General features: G+C 56.0%; 1 protein-coding gene across 1 annotated transcript in view; it reads left to right on the top strand.

Moving 5' to 3' along the window:
* COL13A1 (collagen type XIII alpha 1 chain) overlaps positions 1–16401 on the top strand; it is a 154112-nt gene that overhangs the window by 11444 nt on the left and 126267 nt on the right. The window contains exon 2 of the mRNA XM_023644199.2: positions 8980–9049. Coding sequence (XP_023499967.2) covers positions 8980–9049 — 70 coding nt within the window. The remainder of the gene's footprint in view (positions 1–8979; positions 9050–16401) is intronic.

Below are 16401 nucleotides of genomic sequence, written 5' to 3' on the forward strand. Positions count from 1 at the left end.
CTCGGAGCCAGGTTCGAATCCTGCCTCTGCCCTTCTTGGCTGTATGCCATCACGCAAGTTAATTCACCTCTCCCTGGCTCAGTTTCCTTGTTCATGAATGGGTTGCTGTGAGTGCTGACTGATTTACATATGTAAGACCTCTGCCTGGCTCATAAGAAGCACATTACTGTGTGAGATCTGGGCCATTTCCCCTGCCCCCAGGCCCTCGGCCCCTCACCTGGGGAGTTGCTGCTCCTCCTCAGACCTCAGCCCAGCTATCACGTCCCCATGATGAACTGCCAAGTCCACGCCCAGGACCGGCTCTCAGCACCTGGCCGTCCTGGCCACGGCTCTGATGACAGTGGGTGCCCCCGTCGAGGAGTGTGGATGGTAGACTCTCATGTGGCCCCCTAGAGAGTAAGCTCTGTGAGGGCAGCCTCCGTGTCTGCTTTGCTCGAACGTGTCCCGGCACTGGGCACGGCTCTGGCACACAGAGATGCTCCACATCCTTTGCGGAAGGGAAGGAGGAGGGAAGACGCTCCCCATTTCCATCCCAGCCACTCACCCCAGCACCTCCCTGCTCTGTTGTAGGGGCCCCAGCTCCATTCTGCACCAGGCCTGGAGATGACCCCAGACTCCCTGAAACCCCTGAGGTCCTATGCCCACGCCAACCGGGCTCCCGTTCACATCCGCCTCATTCCAGGGCCCAGCTCCTGGACTCCCGTGAGGTGTCCGCAGGGCCTTAGGTTGGTGGAAGGAAGGACCTCCTCAGTGAAGGCTGGAAGGCTCACACAGGGTGCACACCTCCTCCCCCTGACTTTTTCTGCTCTGCGGAGCCTGGAACATCTCTGTGGTTCAGCTGAAACAAGGAGGCAGAGGCAGCCCGTGGCATCCTGTGGACTCTCGGGCCCCTGTTTCATGGCCCTAGGAGTCTGTGATCAGGTGCCAAGTCCATTGCACAGAGTGCTGTGGAGGAAGGGAGGGCACAGCTCCTCAGGCACCCCCATGGCACCCCTGCCCAGGCCCCAGCACATGGGCCCCCAGAACAGAGCGGGTGAGTGCAGTGCCAGTGGGTGTGGGTTGAGTGTCTCAATTTCCTCTGCTTTGATTTCACCCTACTGAGCCGCCTGTACTCCGGGGCACGCAGCCGCACATGGGCCTGTCTCCTTAACATAGCCCGTCTGTGGGGCCTGCCCTCTCCTGCGGTCGCTGGAATTAGGCCCGGGACCCAGCACTGCGCAGCTTGGGGCCTGCCTCTGTGCCTTTGCTTCTCCCCAAAATGCCCTCCCTCCCCTATCTCCATCTGTCCAAATTCTGCTGAAGCCCAGACCCAAGCCCACGTCCTCCTGGGACCGCAGGGATGGATCCTGGGGGGCAGACCGAAAAGTAAGTAATTCAGTTCAAGTGTGGATCAGGGACAGCAGACCAGGCCCTGCCCTCAAAGGGCTGGCTTAGTCTGCAACCGGGCACCGGTCCGGTAACTGTTCTGGTGCAGGGTAACGAGAAGGGCTCCAGCAGATGAGATTGGTGTGCCCGTTGTGTGCCAGCACTGTAATCAGATGCTGGCACAGGCCAGAGCTTTGCCCAGGGTGGCCATTTCAATGGGCAGCTCCTTCTTTCAACCTGTAGTTCTCAGGGCCAAGAGGCAGGGCTGCAGGCAGAACCCTCACTCACCACTCTCTGCAGGAAGAGGGGGAGGGGCATGACAGGGACCTTGACCACGTGTCTGCAGCATTGCTTGAGGCCAGGCAGCCTCACTGTGGCAGGTGGAAGGAGGCAGGCCTGGCACCAGCTCAAGAGAGAAGTGGCCTTGATCTGGCCACTGAGAAAAACAAGCTGGCACAGCAGGTGCCCACCCTTCTTCACATCTGGACACCTCCTTTTGTTTTCTGATCCCATCTCATTTTACCCCTCCAGCCGTGCTGTGTAGCCCAGCGGATAACTAATATTATCCCCACCTTACAGATGAGGAAGCCGAGGTCCAGGGGGCTTATATCCCATGCTTAACACACAGTTAGTGGGAGGGCTGGGACTTGACCCCGAGGTCCTGGTGCTCCCCAGTGTGGCTCAAGCCTATGTCCACACTGTCTGCTGAGCTCCGCATGCAGTGGGTGCTCCGTCGGAGTTTGGGGGCTGTCTGTGCTAACCCAAAATTCAGTCCCATGGCAGCCTCCAAGAGCAGGGGGTTCTAATAGGAGTCGTATGTCAGTTGTACCAGATTTAATTGTTCAATGGCATTTTCCACCTAAAGCATGCAGCACAGTGCCCGGTATATACTGCTCAGTATGGATAGCCATTACTGTTAACGTTAATTCTTATTTAATATTCCACCTGGTAAGTGCTTCATGGTTTCCAGGGCTCTTTCCGCAGCAGCACTGAGGTGGTTGCAGACTCCACAGAGGGTAGGTGCCAGGCCCATGGTTGCAGCCTGGCATGCAGAGCTCACCTGGCCTCCCAATGGCGATGGCGTGGCTTGGGGCCCCCATGTCACAGAGGCCCAGGCTGAGCCTGAGCCCCTTCACAGCCCTGGGGCTGAGCATGGGGAGGGAGCTGGAGCTGGAGCTGGAGCGCACTCCCGGGAGCTCGGCGCTTTCCTTTGATCCTGACACAGGCATTTTAATAGCCTCGATGGTCAGCGGTGCTGTTTCAGCTCTGGCCGGGGTGCAGGCATTCCAGGAGGCCCTGGCTGCCAGCGGGGGCGAAGCAGGAAGGCTTCTGTGTCCAGGGCGGCGGGTGTCCATCCACCCAGGGCCGCAGGAAGTTCTCCACCAGCTCCTGGGCCTCAGCCGGGGACTTTCTCACCAACCAGGTCTCAAACTCAGATGCCTAAGGGGGCCAGGCTGGTGGCCTAAGTAGGTGAAGCTGGCCAGGGGGAGGGGACTGTGGTGACCTGGACAACACATGCCCACCTCAGAGGGGCAGCCACCACTCAGCACCACCTGATCAGTACCAAGGCCCGGTATTGCAAGATCCTCCCATCATATGAGAGAGACCAGAAATTCAGACCTCTACGTGGAATCTCCTGATTCTTAAGCACCCAATACTTATTGAGCGCATACTGTATACCAGGCCCTGTTCTAGGCACTGGGGACATGGCAGTAAATAAAACAGACCAAAATATCCATGTCCTCGTGGAGCTTACTTCTAGTTGTGGGAGGACAATAAGCAAGATAAACAAGGCAACAGCCACAACCAACTCTGAAGGACAAAATGAAACAGGGAAGAGGGGATAGTAAGTATATCATGGGAGGCCACCAGGGGCAAGGAAGGCCTCAGGGTGAGTGAGCCGGGTGGTTAGCTAGGAAAAGAACATCCCAGGCAGAGAGGTCAGCCAGTGCAAAGGCCCTGAGGTGAGAGAAAGCCTGGCATGTGCAGGAACATCAAGGAGGCCTGCGTGGTCACCGTGGCTGCTGTGTAGAGAATAGTCTGTGGGGCAAGGGCAGAGGCAGGGGGATCCATGCGGAGGTGATGGCAGTAATTGGGCCAGAGATGATGAGGCTTGGCCCAAGTGGTAGTGGGGGAGGTGGTGAGAAGGGGTCAGATGCTGGGTGTGTCTGAGAACAGGAGTTGCTGACTGAATGGCTGTGGAGGGAGGGAGAAAGGGCATCACTGATGATCTCGAGGTTTTGAGCACCTGGCAAGATGGAGTTGCCATTCCCTGGGAGGAGGAAGATGGGGGGAGGGGCAGGTATGGGGAGTGGGCAGAATATGAGGAGCAAAGTTTTGCCGGGCTAATTGCGGGATGCCTATTGGTGGAGATGTCAAGTAGGCAGAAGACATAAGACCGGCTGGGAGTCCCCAGGAGCCAGTGCGGAAAGAAAAGAGGTGAGACCAGGCCGCCCTCTAACATTTCGAATAGATAGAACATGTCAAATAGATAGAAGGCACCAGCCAAGGAGACTGAGAAGGAGCCCAGGAGTGGTTGGAGGGAAACTGGGAGAGTCCTGGGGGCCCAGTGAAGAAAGCTTGTCCAGGAGAAGGAGGAGCGAGCACAGGCTGTGATAGCCAAGAGGGAGCGGCGGACCGTCCGCTGGACTCAGTAACACAGAGGCCTTGGTGACTGCGAGGAGAGCCGCCCGCAGGGCTGGGAGCGGGTGGGAGCCTGACCGGAGCGGTCCAGGACAGCAGCAGGACACCTTCATCAGGGAGCTGTTCCAGGAAAGAGCTAAACAGGGTCAAGAGAAGATTTTTCTTTTCCCTTTTTGTGATGGGAGGAACGACAGCCTGTTTGTGTAATGATTACATCCAGGCCGGGCGAATGACAGCTAACTCCCACTGGAAGCCTGTTTCTGTAAATTGATTTTTATGGGACACAGCCGTGCTTTTCACCCACGACGGTGGAGTTACGTGGTTGTGACAGAGATCATATGGCGCACACAGTGTGAAATATTTAGTAGCTGGCCCTTTATGGAAAACGCGTGCTGACCCCTGCAGTAAGTGATCCAGGCCAGAGGAGGAGTTGGTGATGCAGGTGGGAGGGGGGGCCTTGCTGGCGTGACATCCTCGCGCAGGTCCTCCATACCTGGAAGCGCAGGTGGGGCATGCGGGAGGAGAGAGTGTGCAGGCAGAGACGCAGATGGGCGGGTATGCGTGGTGGCGAGAGCCTCTGGAAAGCCTCTTCTGCCAGCTTCTGTTTCCTCAGGGTCATCAGGTGATAGTGACGTTGGGGGTGTGGGGTGGGGGTTGGGGAGAGAGCACGGGTGAGAACTGGGCTTTCATCTGAGATAATGATCGTGAATTTGAGGGAGGTAGTGTGCTTTCTCTGGCGTCATTCCTCGACTTGGGTGCCCTCGTGGGAGGTGGAGTCGCTGGATCTACCAGGTTTGTGGCTTAGCCGAGAGAATGTTCCGAAGGGGGAGGGCATCAGGGCAGCTGAGGGTGCAGCCAGGGGGCGGTTATGATCGCTGACCACAGCATTTGAGCTGGGCCGGGAGGGAAGTGAAAGATGGCCCTCGAGGGATATTAAAAAGTGGAAGGACCGGTGGATTGAAGGTCCCGCGGGCTGGAGGACCCCTCGGGTGGGGTGTTAGAAGGTGAGCAGCAGACGAAGGTCCATGGGTGGGGTCGAAGCCCAGACTCTGGAAAGGTTGTAGTGATCTTGGAATTAAATACTTTTCTAAAATAAACACTGGGTGGGTCAAGAAAACACACCATACCCTGAATTAAGCCAGTTTCCCACCTCTGTGCCCCTGGGGCCCTTGCCCCTCAGATGTCTCCTTCCCCTCCTGATGTATGCCACTGGCTCCCGGATCCACCTTCCTCACCCAGGCCTTTCCTGAGCACCAGAGCCACACGTGCCTCTCCCCACCTGGACCTTCCACTAATTCAGCTTGTCCCCAACGAAACTCATCATCTGCCCACAAGCCTACTCTTGCCCCTGTCCTGTCTCCTCGGCTGCCCGCAGCAGAGCCTGGGCCCTGCCCCACACCAAGTCTGTCCTGTGCCCTGTCCATTCCTGTCCTGCATGTCCCTTCCCCTTGTCATGCTGCCGTGCAAAAGCCCAGGCCTCCAGCATCTCTGGGTCGGATGGATGACAGTGACAGCCTCAGGAGGAACCTCAGCCTGCATCCTTCTCGCTGCCTGGTCTTTTCTCAGCACGCTGCTGGAGTGCCCTTCTATAAGCCAGATTTGACCACGTGCCTCCTCTGCTTCAGATCCTCGCACGGCCCCTCAGTGCTAGACACCTTACCTGGCACACAGGACCCCGTCTCCCACTCAGCACTCAAAGTCTGCAGTCACCTGGACACATCTCAACACGCTTCTCCCACACGAGGCTCAAACTCCGATGTTGACGGGGACTGTGTCTTGTTCTCATTTTGCACAGTCTCACAATTAGTAGGAGCTCCAGGTATATTGAATTGATTGAACGAAAGTACTGAACTTGAAGGTGGAGAACCCGGAAATGAAGCCCTCTGTGGCTCACTTGTTCAAGGCAGTTCCCTTTCTCTCTCTGAGTCTCAGTTTCCTTGATTATAAAATGGGCTGATTTCCGGCCTATTCCACAGGATGATGGTGAGGGTCAGGTGACAGCTCAGGAAGGTCACTTCCAGGTCTGTCTCAGGTCAGGTTCCCAAGGAAACAGGCTCTGAGGTGGAGGTTTGTGAGTAGGAGTCTTGCTAGGGTCAACACTGGAGCGGTGAGGGAAGCAGGGTCAGGCAGAGGGAGGAGGTGAGCTGCCGTGTAGTTGGGACCGAGGCCTCAGCTGGTCCTCAGGGGCTCCGCAGACGGGACAGCCCTCAGAGTCATCCTGAGTTGAGGCAAAGGGGCTGGTGTCGGTACCTGTGTCTCTGAGTAACTGGATACACGTTGCCTGGGACAGTGAGTGGACCCCGTCAGCAGCTCCCTTCAGCAGAGAGCAGTTCCTGGAGAAGGACCAGGCCATCAGCAGCCAACACACTGAGCGGCTAAGGACGAGTGGCCTGATCCTGACAGGTGTCCTGGATGGCACCGCAGCACCCACACTGGCCCTGGAGTTTACGGCTGTCAATAAGCCACGGAAACATCAGGGGCCCGAGTCGTTCTAAATTCACAGTCTGCCAGTGCCCTCATGATCTGCCCTCCTACCACACTCCTGTCCCGCCCTCCTCCCCTGCGTCACTCCAGCCACACGGGCCCCTTTCCTCCTCCTCCAACACTCCACGCACAGGCCTGTCTCAGGGCCTTCGCCTCTGCTGTTCCCTCCGCCTGGGACACACTGAGCTCATTTCCTTTCTTCCGCCAGCTCTCTGCTCAAACGTCCCCTCCGCAAAGAGACCTTCCCTGACCCCTGGTGTAAAATGCCACCTTCCATCACTCAGTCCCCTTACGCTGCTTGCTTTTCTCTGCAGCCCTGTGCACTGCCTGACTTAGGCATTCACTTGTTTCTCTGTTGGTTGTCTGTCTACTCCCATAGAAGGTGACCCTCAGGAGGGCAAGGCACCTGTCTGTCTTGTGCTGCATTTTCTCTCTCCAGGGCCCAACTTGTGCTTGGCATCTTGCTGTTGTTGAATGCAACCTGTAGCCCAAATGGTGCCAACTCAGCTGGCCTTGGCTTGTCAGGCGTTGACTGACTCTGCCATTTAGCACACTTGTGTCACACGTCCACTGTGTGCCTGGAGCCCACAGGGTATCGGTGGGAAGGGATGTAGAGTAGAGATGTGTGGTCTCCCACTGGGAGGTGGTCCTGGTGCACGGGCCCCGAGCTGGGCATCCCTGGCCTTCCAGCAGACTCCATCCAGGGAGCTCATTTGTTTGCTGAGTGGCCCTTCTAGGCCCACCTGGAGCCTGGCCTCAGCATCCATCCACTGAAGATTTGTGTGCCAGCCTCCCCTATCGAGTGAGGGGCTCCCCTTTGGGACATTCCTTCCTTCCTCCCCTGTGCCTGCTTTGACCTTCCACCCGATTCTGCCCTCAGAGCCCCCCCACCCACGTCTACTGATATACTCCCTCTCCAGGGGCATTTGTACACACCTTTCTCCAGTGGGATAGAGTGGACTTTGCATCAAAAGACCTGAGTTCTCATCCTAGACCCACCACATACTAGCTGTGTGACCTTCAGCACATCACTCAGCCTCTCTGAGCCTCTGTTTCTTTAAGTAGAAAATGAGATCACTATTACACCAACCTTAGAGTTGGATTGTGAAGAATGATGTGATTCTCTGTATAAAAGCGCCCAGCTTAGTGCCAGTACGTAGTGCGGGTTTGATGGGGGTCCTTGTGGAGCCTTTTTGGCCTTCCCTCCCCACCACCAAACCAGAGGTGACACCAAATCCTATGACACCTCCCATGCAACTTTCTCTGCCTCTTTCGCCGCCCATCCCGAGTGCAGGATTACACGCTAGTGAGGAGATGAATCCTGGAGGAATGCTCCTGAGGGGCCAGCTGGCCTCCTCACGGGGTCACACGTCAGGGACTGCAGTGCACTGGACACAGTCAGCCACTGCCAGCCGTGGGACGGGACCTGTGGCTAGATCTTCCAGTTTTTCAAGAGAAATTAGAAATGCAGATTTGCGTGTGAAATCAGCCACTTCAAAATACTGGCAGCAAATTCAAGGGGAAAAACATCACCATGGGAACAAAATAAAATATATCTAAAGGCCAATGTGGTCCTGGGGCTACCAGCTTCTCACTGTCGCGCTGGCAGCAGAGAGTGTGGGTTCAAATCATGGCTCCGTGCCCTCTTCTGGCCCTGCCCTCGGCCGGGGTCAGCCTCCTCTCTGGCCACAGGCCCCTTACCTGAAACATGAGTGTAACAACAGCTGAGGTTACTGTGTACCCCGGGGCGTCCAGCCCCTTTCTTTCTAGCATCAACCTTTTCCATCCTCTTGGTAACCCAGTGAGGTAGGGATTTATATCAGCTCGGGTCCCAGACCTGCGTGTGAACCCGGGCAGTGTGGCCCCAGAGGCTTCTCAGTTAAGTCTGTGTGCCTGTGGCCGGGGCAGTTTTGGGGATTGAGCTCTTGGAGGGCAGGAGGTGTCTCAGTCTACTTGTTGCCACTTCTGCAGAGTCCTCTGGATTGGCTGAGTGATTTGCAAGCTGGTGAGGAAGAGGTTTGGTGGAGGGGCCGAGGGCCTGCCCAGCCCCCTACTCCCCGCCTGCCCAGGGCTGCCTGTGCCTGGCTCTGTGAGAGACACCAGAACAGAAGCCACAGTCCCTGCCTCTGGGGTCCATCAGAGCCCAGACCCAGACAGGAAACAATTAGCAGAGAGCCGCGAGAAGCAGGTTGCTGTGCCATGAGTGTGGGGTGCGGGAGCCCCCAGCTGGTTTATAGGCTCTGTGGTTGGGGTTGATTTCTTCAAGAGCCCTGGGAAGACATCAGACACTGAGATTACCTAGACGAGACCTTCTCCGTCTGCTTCTTATTATCCAGATGCCCAGTGGCCAGTCTTTGATGCAGGAACAGTCCTCCTGCCAGCCCCCCAGCACCCCTTCTCCCCCTGCCTCCCGCCAGCCCACAGACGCTTTCCAGGACTTGGTGGTTAAGGCTCCCGGTGACTCCTCTTCTCTCTCTCCTTGTGCAGAAATGGAAGCTCCACTCTCGGAGGCGCCGGGAGGCCCCGAAGACGTCTCCAGGGTGTCACTGCCCGCCAGGTAAGGAGCCCTGCGAATGGTGACTAGAATGGGGACACGCCAGAGGCTCTGTCAGCAGTTCTGCTCCAGCCACACCCTGCTCAGAGCACCACTTTTCATTTGAAAGATGGGAATGATGATATCTGTGATGGTCACTTTCTGTCTACCCAGTGACCAGCCCACCCATCCCCCTCATAATCCATTCATTCCAGCATTCATTCGTTCATAAACTCTTCTGTGGGCCTGACACGGTGCACACCAGGGTGTGCCATCTGATGAGATCATGAAGCGCGGTGCAGAGTCAAAGGGAAGTTAAACCCAGGAGGGCAGAGACCTGGCTCATCGTGTTCACTATTGTGCCTTCCACTCCTGACACATAGTAGGTGTACACAAGTGTTTCTTACCCGGATGGTGAATTACCCCAGAACTGGAAAACCTTGCCGGCCCTAGCTGGGTGGCTTAGGGTGTTGCATGTCCACTGTGTGGTAACCAGGCTAGGCGCACGCACACACTCGCCTGCGAGCTAACGGCTGCAAGGTGATGTGGTGGAAAAGGTCGGCCAGTCTCATCTGGATTCAGATTCCGCCATTGCTATTTGCTCGCCCCGTGGGGGCAGATCACCACCGAGGACGCCTGTTCTAGTGCCATCTGTGCTCCTCACTGGGTCTGCTCATCTCGTCACAGTCACGTGCTGACTTCCTGCACCGTGCAGGGCATTGTCCACAATTAATAGTAATGAGAAGTCATGGTTCAGGAGGACTTTTCTAGGTTGCTGACCATTGTTATTAGGCTGTGAGAATGACAGATGAGCCAGTTTCACGGTTCCCATGAGAAACTGGAATGGGCTGGACTCCTTGGGGGTGAGGAAGGACGCTCCCAGAAAGGTTTAGGGGAGACAAAGTAACAGGGGTAATCACAGAGGCTTTGCCCTGCTCTCGCCCTCTGCCAGCTCACAGCGTGGCCCCTCGATACCTGCGGTGGGCAGGTGGCATGGGCAGGTCACTCCCTGGGCTCTCTGCAGGCCCTCTACTGGACACAGGAGCCGAGGGTCCCTAATAGCCCTCACTCAGGGTCCCCAAGCCTGAGAGGAGAGGCCAGCAGATGTTGAGCATATGGGAAATGGAGGGACCGCATTCTCCGAAGAGTGAGTGGGCTGAGGTGGGAGTCACAGTTCAGGGGTGCTGCCACGGGAGACGTTGAGACCGTGACGGGATTCAGCTGGCCCCAGTCAGAAGAGGGTCATCCAGGTTAATTAAAAGGGTGTCCAGGAACCCTGGGAAGCACCCTCCCTCCCTCGGAGACCAGGAGATTGAGCCCAGGGATCTGGGAAAGCCATTGGGAAAAGAATGCTAAGATTAATGAGATGAGATGAAGGCGAGGGTGGGGTGATGGGGCCTGGGCAGAGCAACTATAGCATCAGGATTTTGAGGGCAGATTTCAGATAATCGTGTCTGTTGTCCCCATAACTCTTGGTCAGTTGCCGTTGTTTTTTGCTCAAAGTGTAGAATGCTGGTGAAGGGCAGGAGATTTGGAACCACGGAAATACAGGTTTGAATCCCAGTTCCGACATTTACCGGCTGTGTGACCTTCAGAGTTCTTTAACCTCTCTCTGCCTCAGTTGCCTTGTCTGAAAAATGGGGATAATACCCACCTTGCAGAGACATGGTGGAGAGTCAGTGAGATAATTTTGGAAAGTTCTTAGCACGTTTCCTGATTCCCAGTAAGCATTATTGCTATTTTTTTTCCCTCAGTTCCTCTTGCACTTTAAAAATGCCAGAAATCCTTGTCAAACTCCATGTCCTGGTGTTGGGGGCAATGTGGGCTGCTCATTTATGGCAAGACAGAGGATGGCCCTTCTCCCCTCCTGCCTGGTTGGGTGTCACATGCCCTGCCCAGCATCATCATGGGTGCCTCGCCAACAGGTATCAGTTTCGTGCTTGGGAGAGTCTGGCTCAGGTGGTCCTGGAGGCTGGGGGCTGGGACAGGATGGGGCAGGAGGGAGGAAGGGTTTGGAGGAGTGTTTCAGCACCTCTCACCCCTGGGAGTCTGTGTGGGACCAGGGCTCTTGGATGATGAGGAGGAAGCTGTGCAGCAGCATGAACGGCTCAGGAGTGGTGGAGAGGAGGGGTGCAGTTGGAGAAGGAAGGACTGGATGCGGGTCGTCTGTGGGTGGGACCGCCAGTAGGGACTGATGTGGCCGGGAGACGGGAGCAGAGAGAGTAGGAGCTCCTGGGAGCAACGTCCCAGATGTTAGAGAATTCCCCCAAGGGCAGTTTGGCCCGAAGTATAGATCAGAGCCAGGTGGGTAAAACCAGGAGAATTTAAAGAGAAGACCCCAAATTGAGGCAAATTGGAAGGAGACTAAGATGCTCTCCCAGCTTTTTGGAGAGTCAGCAGAAAAGGGCTGGAAGGGCTGCACGGGGCGTCTCAGACAACGGAACCATGCAGTAGAATGCGTCTGCTGGGAGGGCTGGGTCCTGCTGGGTCCCTGGACCCGCCCCCTCTGCCCAGCCTGAGGCTTCCCACCCTGTAGTAAAGTTATGGCCTTCACACTGAAGCCTGCTGGCCGTGTGCCTGCCAACCTGCTGTGAGTAACAGCAGTGACTGCCCCTATGTGTACCCTCTACGTGCCAGGCACAGCCCTGAGCACTTCGTATGGATGGGTGACCTTCCCCAGAGCCCTTGAGACGGGCAGAGTGGAGCTCTGACATTCTGCAATATTTGCAAATCTCCATACTCATAAGTAAAATACCACTCTCATTCTTGCACCTAAGTGATGCATCTTAGGTTATTTCCTTAGAGTCAGAGTTTATAAACCACTTTATGAACCGCTCTAAGGCTGCTAATACTCGCAGGAGGACTTGACAGTTGTAAGGTGCTACAGACAAAGTCAAAGCATCATTCACTTTTGTCTTGCCAGAATCTAATGTTGTGCCCCATACGTGGTAGATGCTCAATGAATGCTCAATCAATTTTCGTCAATTGGATTCTTTCTCCTGTTCTCCATCTGCCCTCTGTTGGTTTCTGACCCCTCCCCGCCTCCACATACCGCACGTCCCACCCCCTGCCCTGCCCCAAGACTGCTCTGAGTCTTGCCTGATGCTGAAATCACCACTGTTGGGACACAGCAAACATCACACACTCTTCCTGCCCACTGTGGCCACTGGGATCGGAGCATACAGCCCCAAACCCATGCCTGCCTCTAGTTTGCCTCTGCGGCTGGCTGGGCTGAGGCCGGAGTCCTGTGGTGGGTGTGTCCTTCCTTGTGGCGGCCCTGGGCCCCTGGGCGGCATCCAGAGGGCTTGGGACACATAATCATGGGTAGAAAACCTACCTCCCTCCCTTCCTACTCTGACCTCGCCAGCATCCTCCCAGGACCCTCCCTGTCCCAAAATAGCCATCTACTGGCTGAGATCTGGCTGCATCCTGCTTCTGGGCTACATGCACTGTTTGCCAGGGCAGTGAGGGGCCTGCAGGCCTGGGACGGGATGCCAAAGGTCAGGCCCCAGTAGGAGGGTCACAGTGGCCAGGAGTTCAGAGGAATAGGTGTGGGCTGTGTGCAAAGCATGTGGCCTGGTGCAACGGGAGAAGGGGCTCGGGAACAGATATACAGACCGTGGGACTTCCTAGGACACTTGAGAAGAATACAAAGATCAGGGAAATTCTCCCACTCTTTGTCCCTGTTCTTAGTAACTAATGAGGAGCAGGACAATATAGGCTCCAGCCGGCAAGGAAGCAGCTACTTCAGGCCCGCCATGCTGGGGCTGGGTGGGGCTGGCAGTGTGAGGGGTGGTGTGTGGTTGAGCACACACAGGGAGCCATGGCCAGCTGGGCTGCTGGAGCAGGTCTCTTGCTATCTGGGCCTCATCTCGAAGGAGACGAGTAGGCCGGATGATGTATTGGCCACTAGGCCAAGAGGTCTGGACTACAGTAGTCGGGGCGAGGGGCAATATGATCAGGCTTGTGCATTAGCACTATAGCCAGCTCTGCTACAGAGGATGGGCGAAGGGGAAAGAAGTTGCCTTCAGCCTGGCTAGCGAGAGAGGCCACGGCCATCCTCTAGTTTACAGGGTGCTAATAAGAGATGTGTACAAAGTGCTGGGGCTCCCAGAGGTGCTTGGGACTCCAAGAAAACTTCACTGAGGGGGTGGCACTGGAGGTTGGTTGTAAGGAACAAAGGAGTAGGTGGGAGAGCATATCATTAGGATATAGACTCCGCTGCCACCGTAACAACAGACCCCCAAATACAGGGACTCCAACAAAGTAGAGGGGGAGGGCTCTTCCTTAGCAGGCCAGGGGGCACTGGTCCAGGGCTGGGAGGGTGGCCTTGCCATCTTCATCATGTGGCTTCCATCTCCGGGCCCCTGGCAGCTGCTTAATTCTCACCATCCCTCGGCCAGTGTGAAAGGGGAAGAGGCCAAAGGGAGTATGTGCCCAAACCCTTAGGAGCAAAACTTGAAGAAAAAAACCTGAGCTGCATCACCTCTGCTCAGGTCCCATTGGCCAGCACTGAGTCACGTGTTAACCCTGGGTCCAAGGGAGGCCAGGCAGCGCTTTGGGCCAGGCAGCTGTACACCCAGATGCAACTCTATTACTGTGGGAGGTGGAGGAACAGATGCTGAGGAACAACCAGCAGTCTGCACAGAGGCCTCTCCAGGCTGAGGCGCTGGCACAGACACAGGCTCTGAGAGGGAGAAAAAGGCAGGGATGTTTGGGAATGGCAAGCAGTTGAAGGAAGCTGGAGCATTGAAGCAGCTATGGGAAATAAGGGTGGAAAAAGGTAGCCAAGGAGGAGGCTGAGGAGTTCCAGCTCTCTTTGTTCAACAGGACAGAAATGGTTTCATCCTGAGGGTGATTGATTGGTAATGGCTGCCTGGAGGGCTGTGCTGAATCAGATTCTGAGATTCCATCCAGGCTCAGCAGAATGGCAGTTGCTTAATGATGTCTGCCGTGGGTGTAGGAGATTGGGCAGTAACACTTGTGCCCTGGCTTTGTTACCCCACGGGAGATGTGGCCTCAGAGTTGGTTTGGGGCGCAGGGATGTGACCTGATCCAATTTGTATTCCAGAGCAATAACTAGCAATGATGCAGAGGATGGCTTGGAGGGGAAAGAAGGCCCTTCCAGCAACAGAAGTCTGTGATTCTATGAACAGGGCTCTATTTTCTCCTGTGCTGCCATCTGTGCTCAGGTTGGAACCGCCTCTCCAGCTTGGTTATCTTCCACGAGTAGGGAGAGCTGGTGTCCACATGTCCTGAAGCCTCTCTTTTGTCCGGCCTTGCCCTGTTTGTCCTGGCACAGATTTCGCCCCCACTAGCCTCATGGCATTTACATGGGCAGGGCCCATGGCAGGAGCTTCCACCGGAACTGGGCCCTCTCACCCCCTGGGCTGCAGCAGGGCAGACCCACAGTGACCCCCCACCCCCCCTTTCTTTATGGTTCTCCTCACTTCAGCCTTGGCTAACCCAGAAAAGAGAGAATTCAGACCAAAGTGTCCCTTGGTGCCATTAATGGAGAAAGGATTGCAGAGCTGATGGTTATTTGGGGGAGAATATTTAACTAAAGACATTCTGTTTTCAGGTACCTCAGAACCCTGCTTTACGTACAAATAATTGACGGGTTAATTCTGAGTCATTCTTGGCTATTCCTTAAGGCACATTCCTGAGGGCCAGCCTGGGAAGAGACCCTCCTATTCCATTCAGATTCTCCCTTGTTCTGCTTCAGCCAGAGGGATGGGCTTTCCCCTGATATGTCAGCTTCATTCCCCCTCCATCACCCACCTCCTCCTCCTGACTTTGCAGTCCTGTCTCATTGCCCATCTGGCTTCCCAGATACCCAGGCTCCAACCCATAGTGGCTGCGTCAATGCCTCCTTCTCCCTCACCCATTGTACTCCATCAGTTACTGGTTTCTGTCAATTCCATTCCTCTGCTCAGAAGCCATCCATGGCTCCCTAGTGCCCATACATATCCCCACCCCAATGATAAGCCCACCTCACCTCTCCAGCCCAGTCCCTGACCAGAGTCCCACTGTGCGGTACTCCTGCCCTGCCCGTCCACGAGTGTCTCAGCTGGGCACATCCCCTCGTGCTATCCTGACCTCTTTGTTCTCTGTTTCTACCTGGTGAACTTTTCACCCCTCCAGGCCTGCTACAGCATTCCTGGGGCTTCTTCCATCCTTCTCTCCCACCACAGCCTCGCCCGTTAGTTTTGCTATTTGGTTACCATGTTAACATAATGCCCGGTGTGTGCTCAATGCATAATCCAGGCAAAACCACATACTGGGACGAGTAATTTGCCTTCCAGTGAGAAGTAAAAACAGACCAAGATGTGTACACCTGTGAAGGCTTCTCCTTGGCCGCGATCACTAACCATTTGCCTGGGATTCTGCAGGCGCTTGACAGCAGTGCTTTTAGTATGAGGCTCTTAGCCGGTGAGAGGAGCCTCTGTGGGTTTCCAGCCAGAGAGAAGCTTCCCTGCCTACGAAGCCCACCAGGCAGCCTCCTTGACGTCTCCACCTGGCTGCGTCATAGGTCGCTCGTCCTCAAAGGGCACACAGCTAGAGCCAGCATCTTCCCCCACACTTGGCCCTCTCCCAACATTCCCACCCGCGGGGAATGGCGCCGTCACCACACATGCCCAGCACCTGGGCTGGGGGCTGGGCATCAGCCTGGACACCACCTTTTCCCTCACATCCCATCGATCACTGAGCCTCACTGACCCCGCTCCACTGACTCCCTCCATCTCCGCCACTACTACCCTTGTTGAGACTGCCACCGTCACTCACCTTATTCACGGCTGTAGCCCCTAACCGGCCCCCTCCAATCCCTTCTTCACCCAGAAACCCGAATGGCCTTTTAAAATTATTGCATAACCCCAGTTAAAGCACTTCAGCGCTTTCTGTCTCCCTTAGGATAAAGGCTCGATTCCTTAATGTGGCCTGCTGTCCCCCTCCAGCCTCTCCTCCCGCCATTATCCCTTCTGCATGCCCACCAGGCTCCCTGGTGACCCCAGTGGTGCTGGTCTCTGACGACACTTGGATGGAGAGGCTGTGGGTGAAGGGAGCCGTGGGCCAACCAGGGCTGGGATGCCCTGCTTTGGAAATCAGACGACCAGTCACTGAAGCTCTGACCCTGGGCTCCAAACAAAGGCACTTCCTGTAGCCTTTATGGCCCATTTCGGGCAACCGCCTCTCCCCAGAAGGAGGGCTGGCTGTTGCTTTGGAGAGGGTGCCTGGACGTAAGGTAGGCCCCAGTCCTCGTGAAGGGGGGTCAGGGCGTGGGCATGGGAAGGGCCATGGGGACCCACGGCTACCAGCAGGCACTGCCCCCCCCCCCCCCCCCCCCGCCCCTGGGAGCACCCCTTCCCTCAAGGCCG

The sequence above is a fragment of the Equus caballus genome, chromosome 1 (assembly GCF_041296265.1).
Source record: "Equus caballus isolate H_3958 breed thoroughbred chromosome 1, TB-T2T, whole genome shotgun sequence".
NCBI lineage: Eukaryota > Metazoa > Chordata > Mammalia > Perissodactyla > Equidae > Equus > Equus caballus.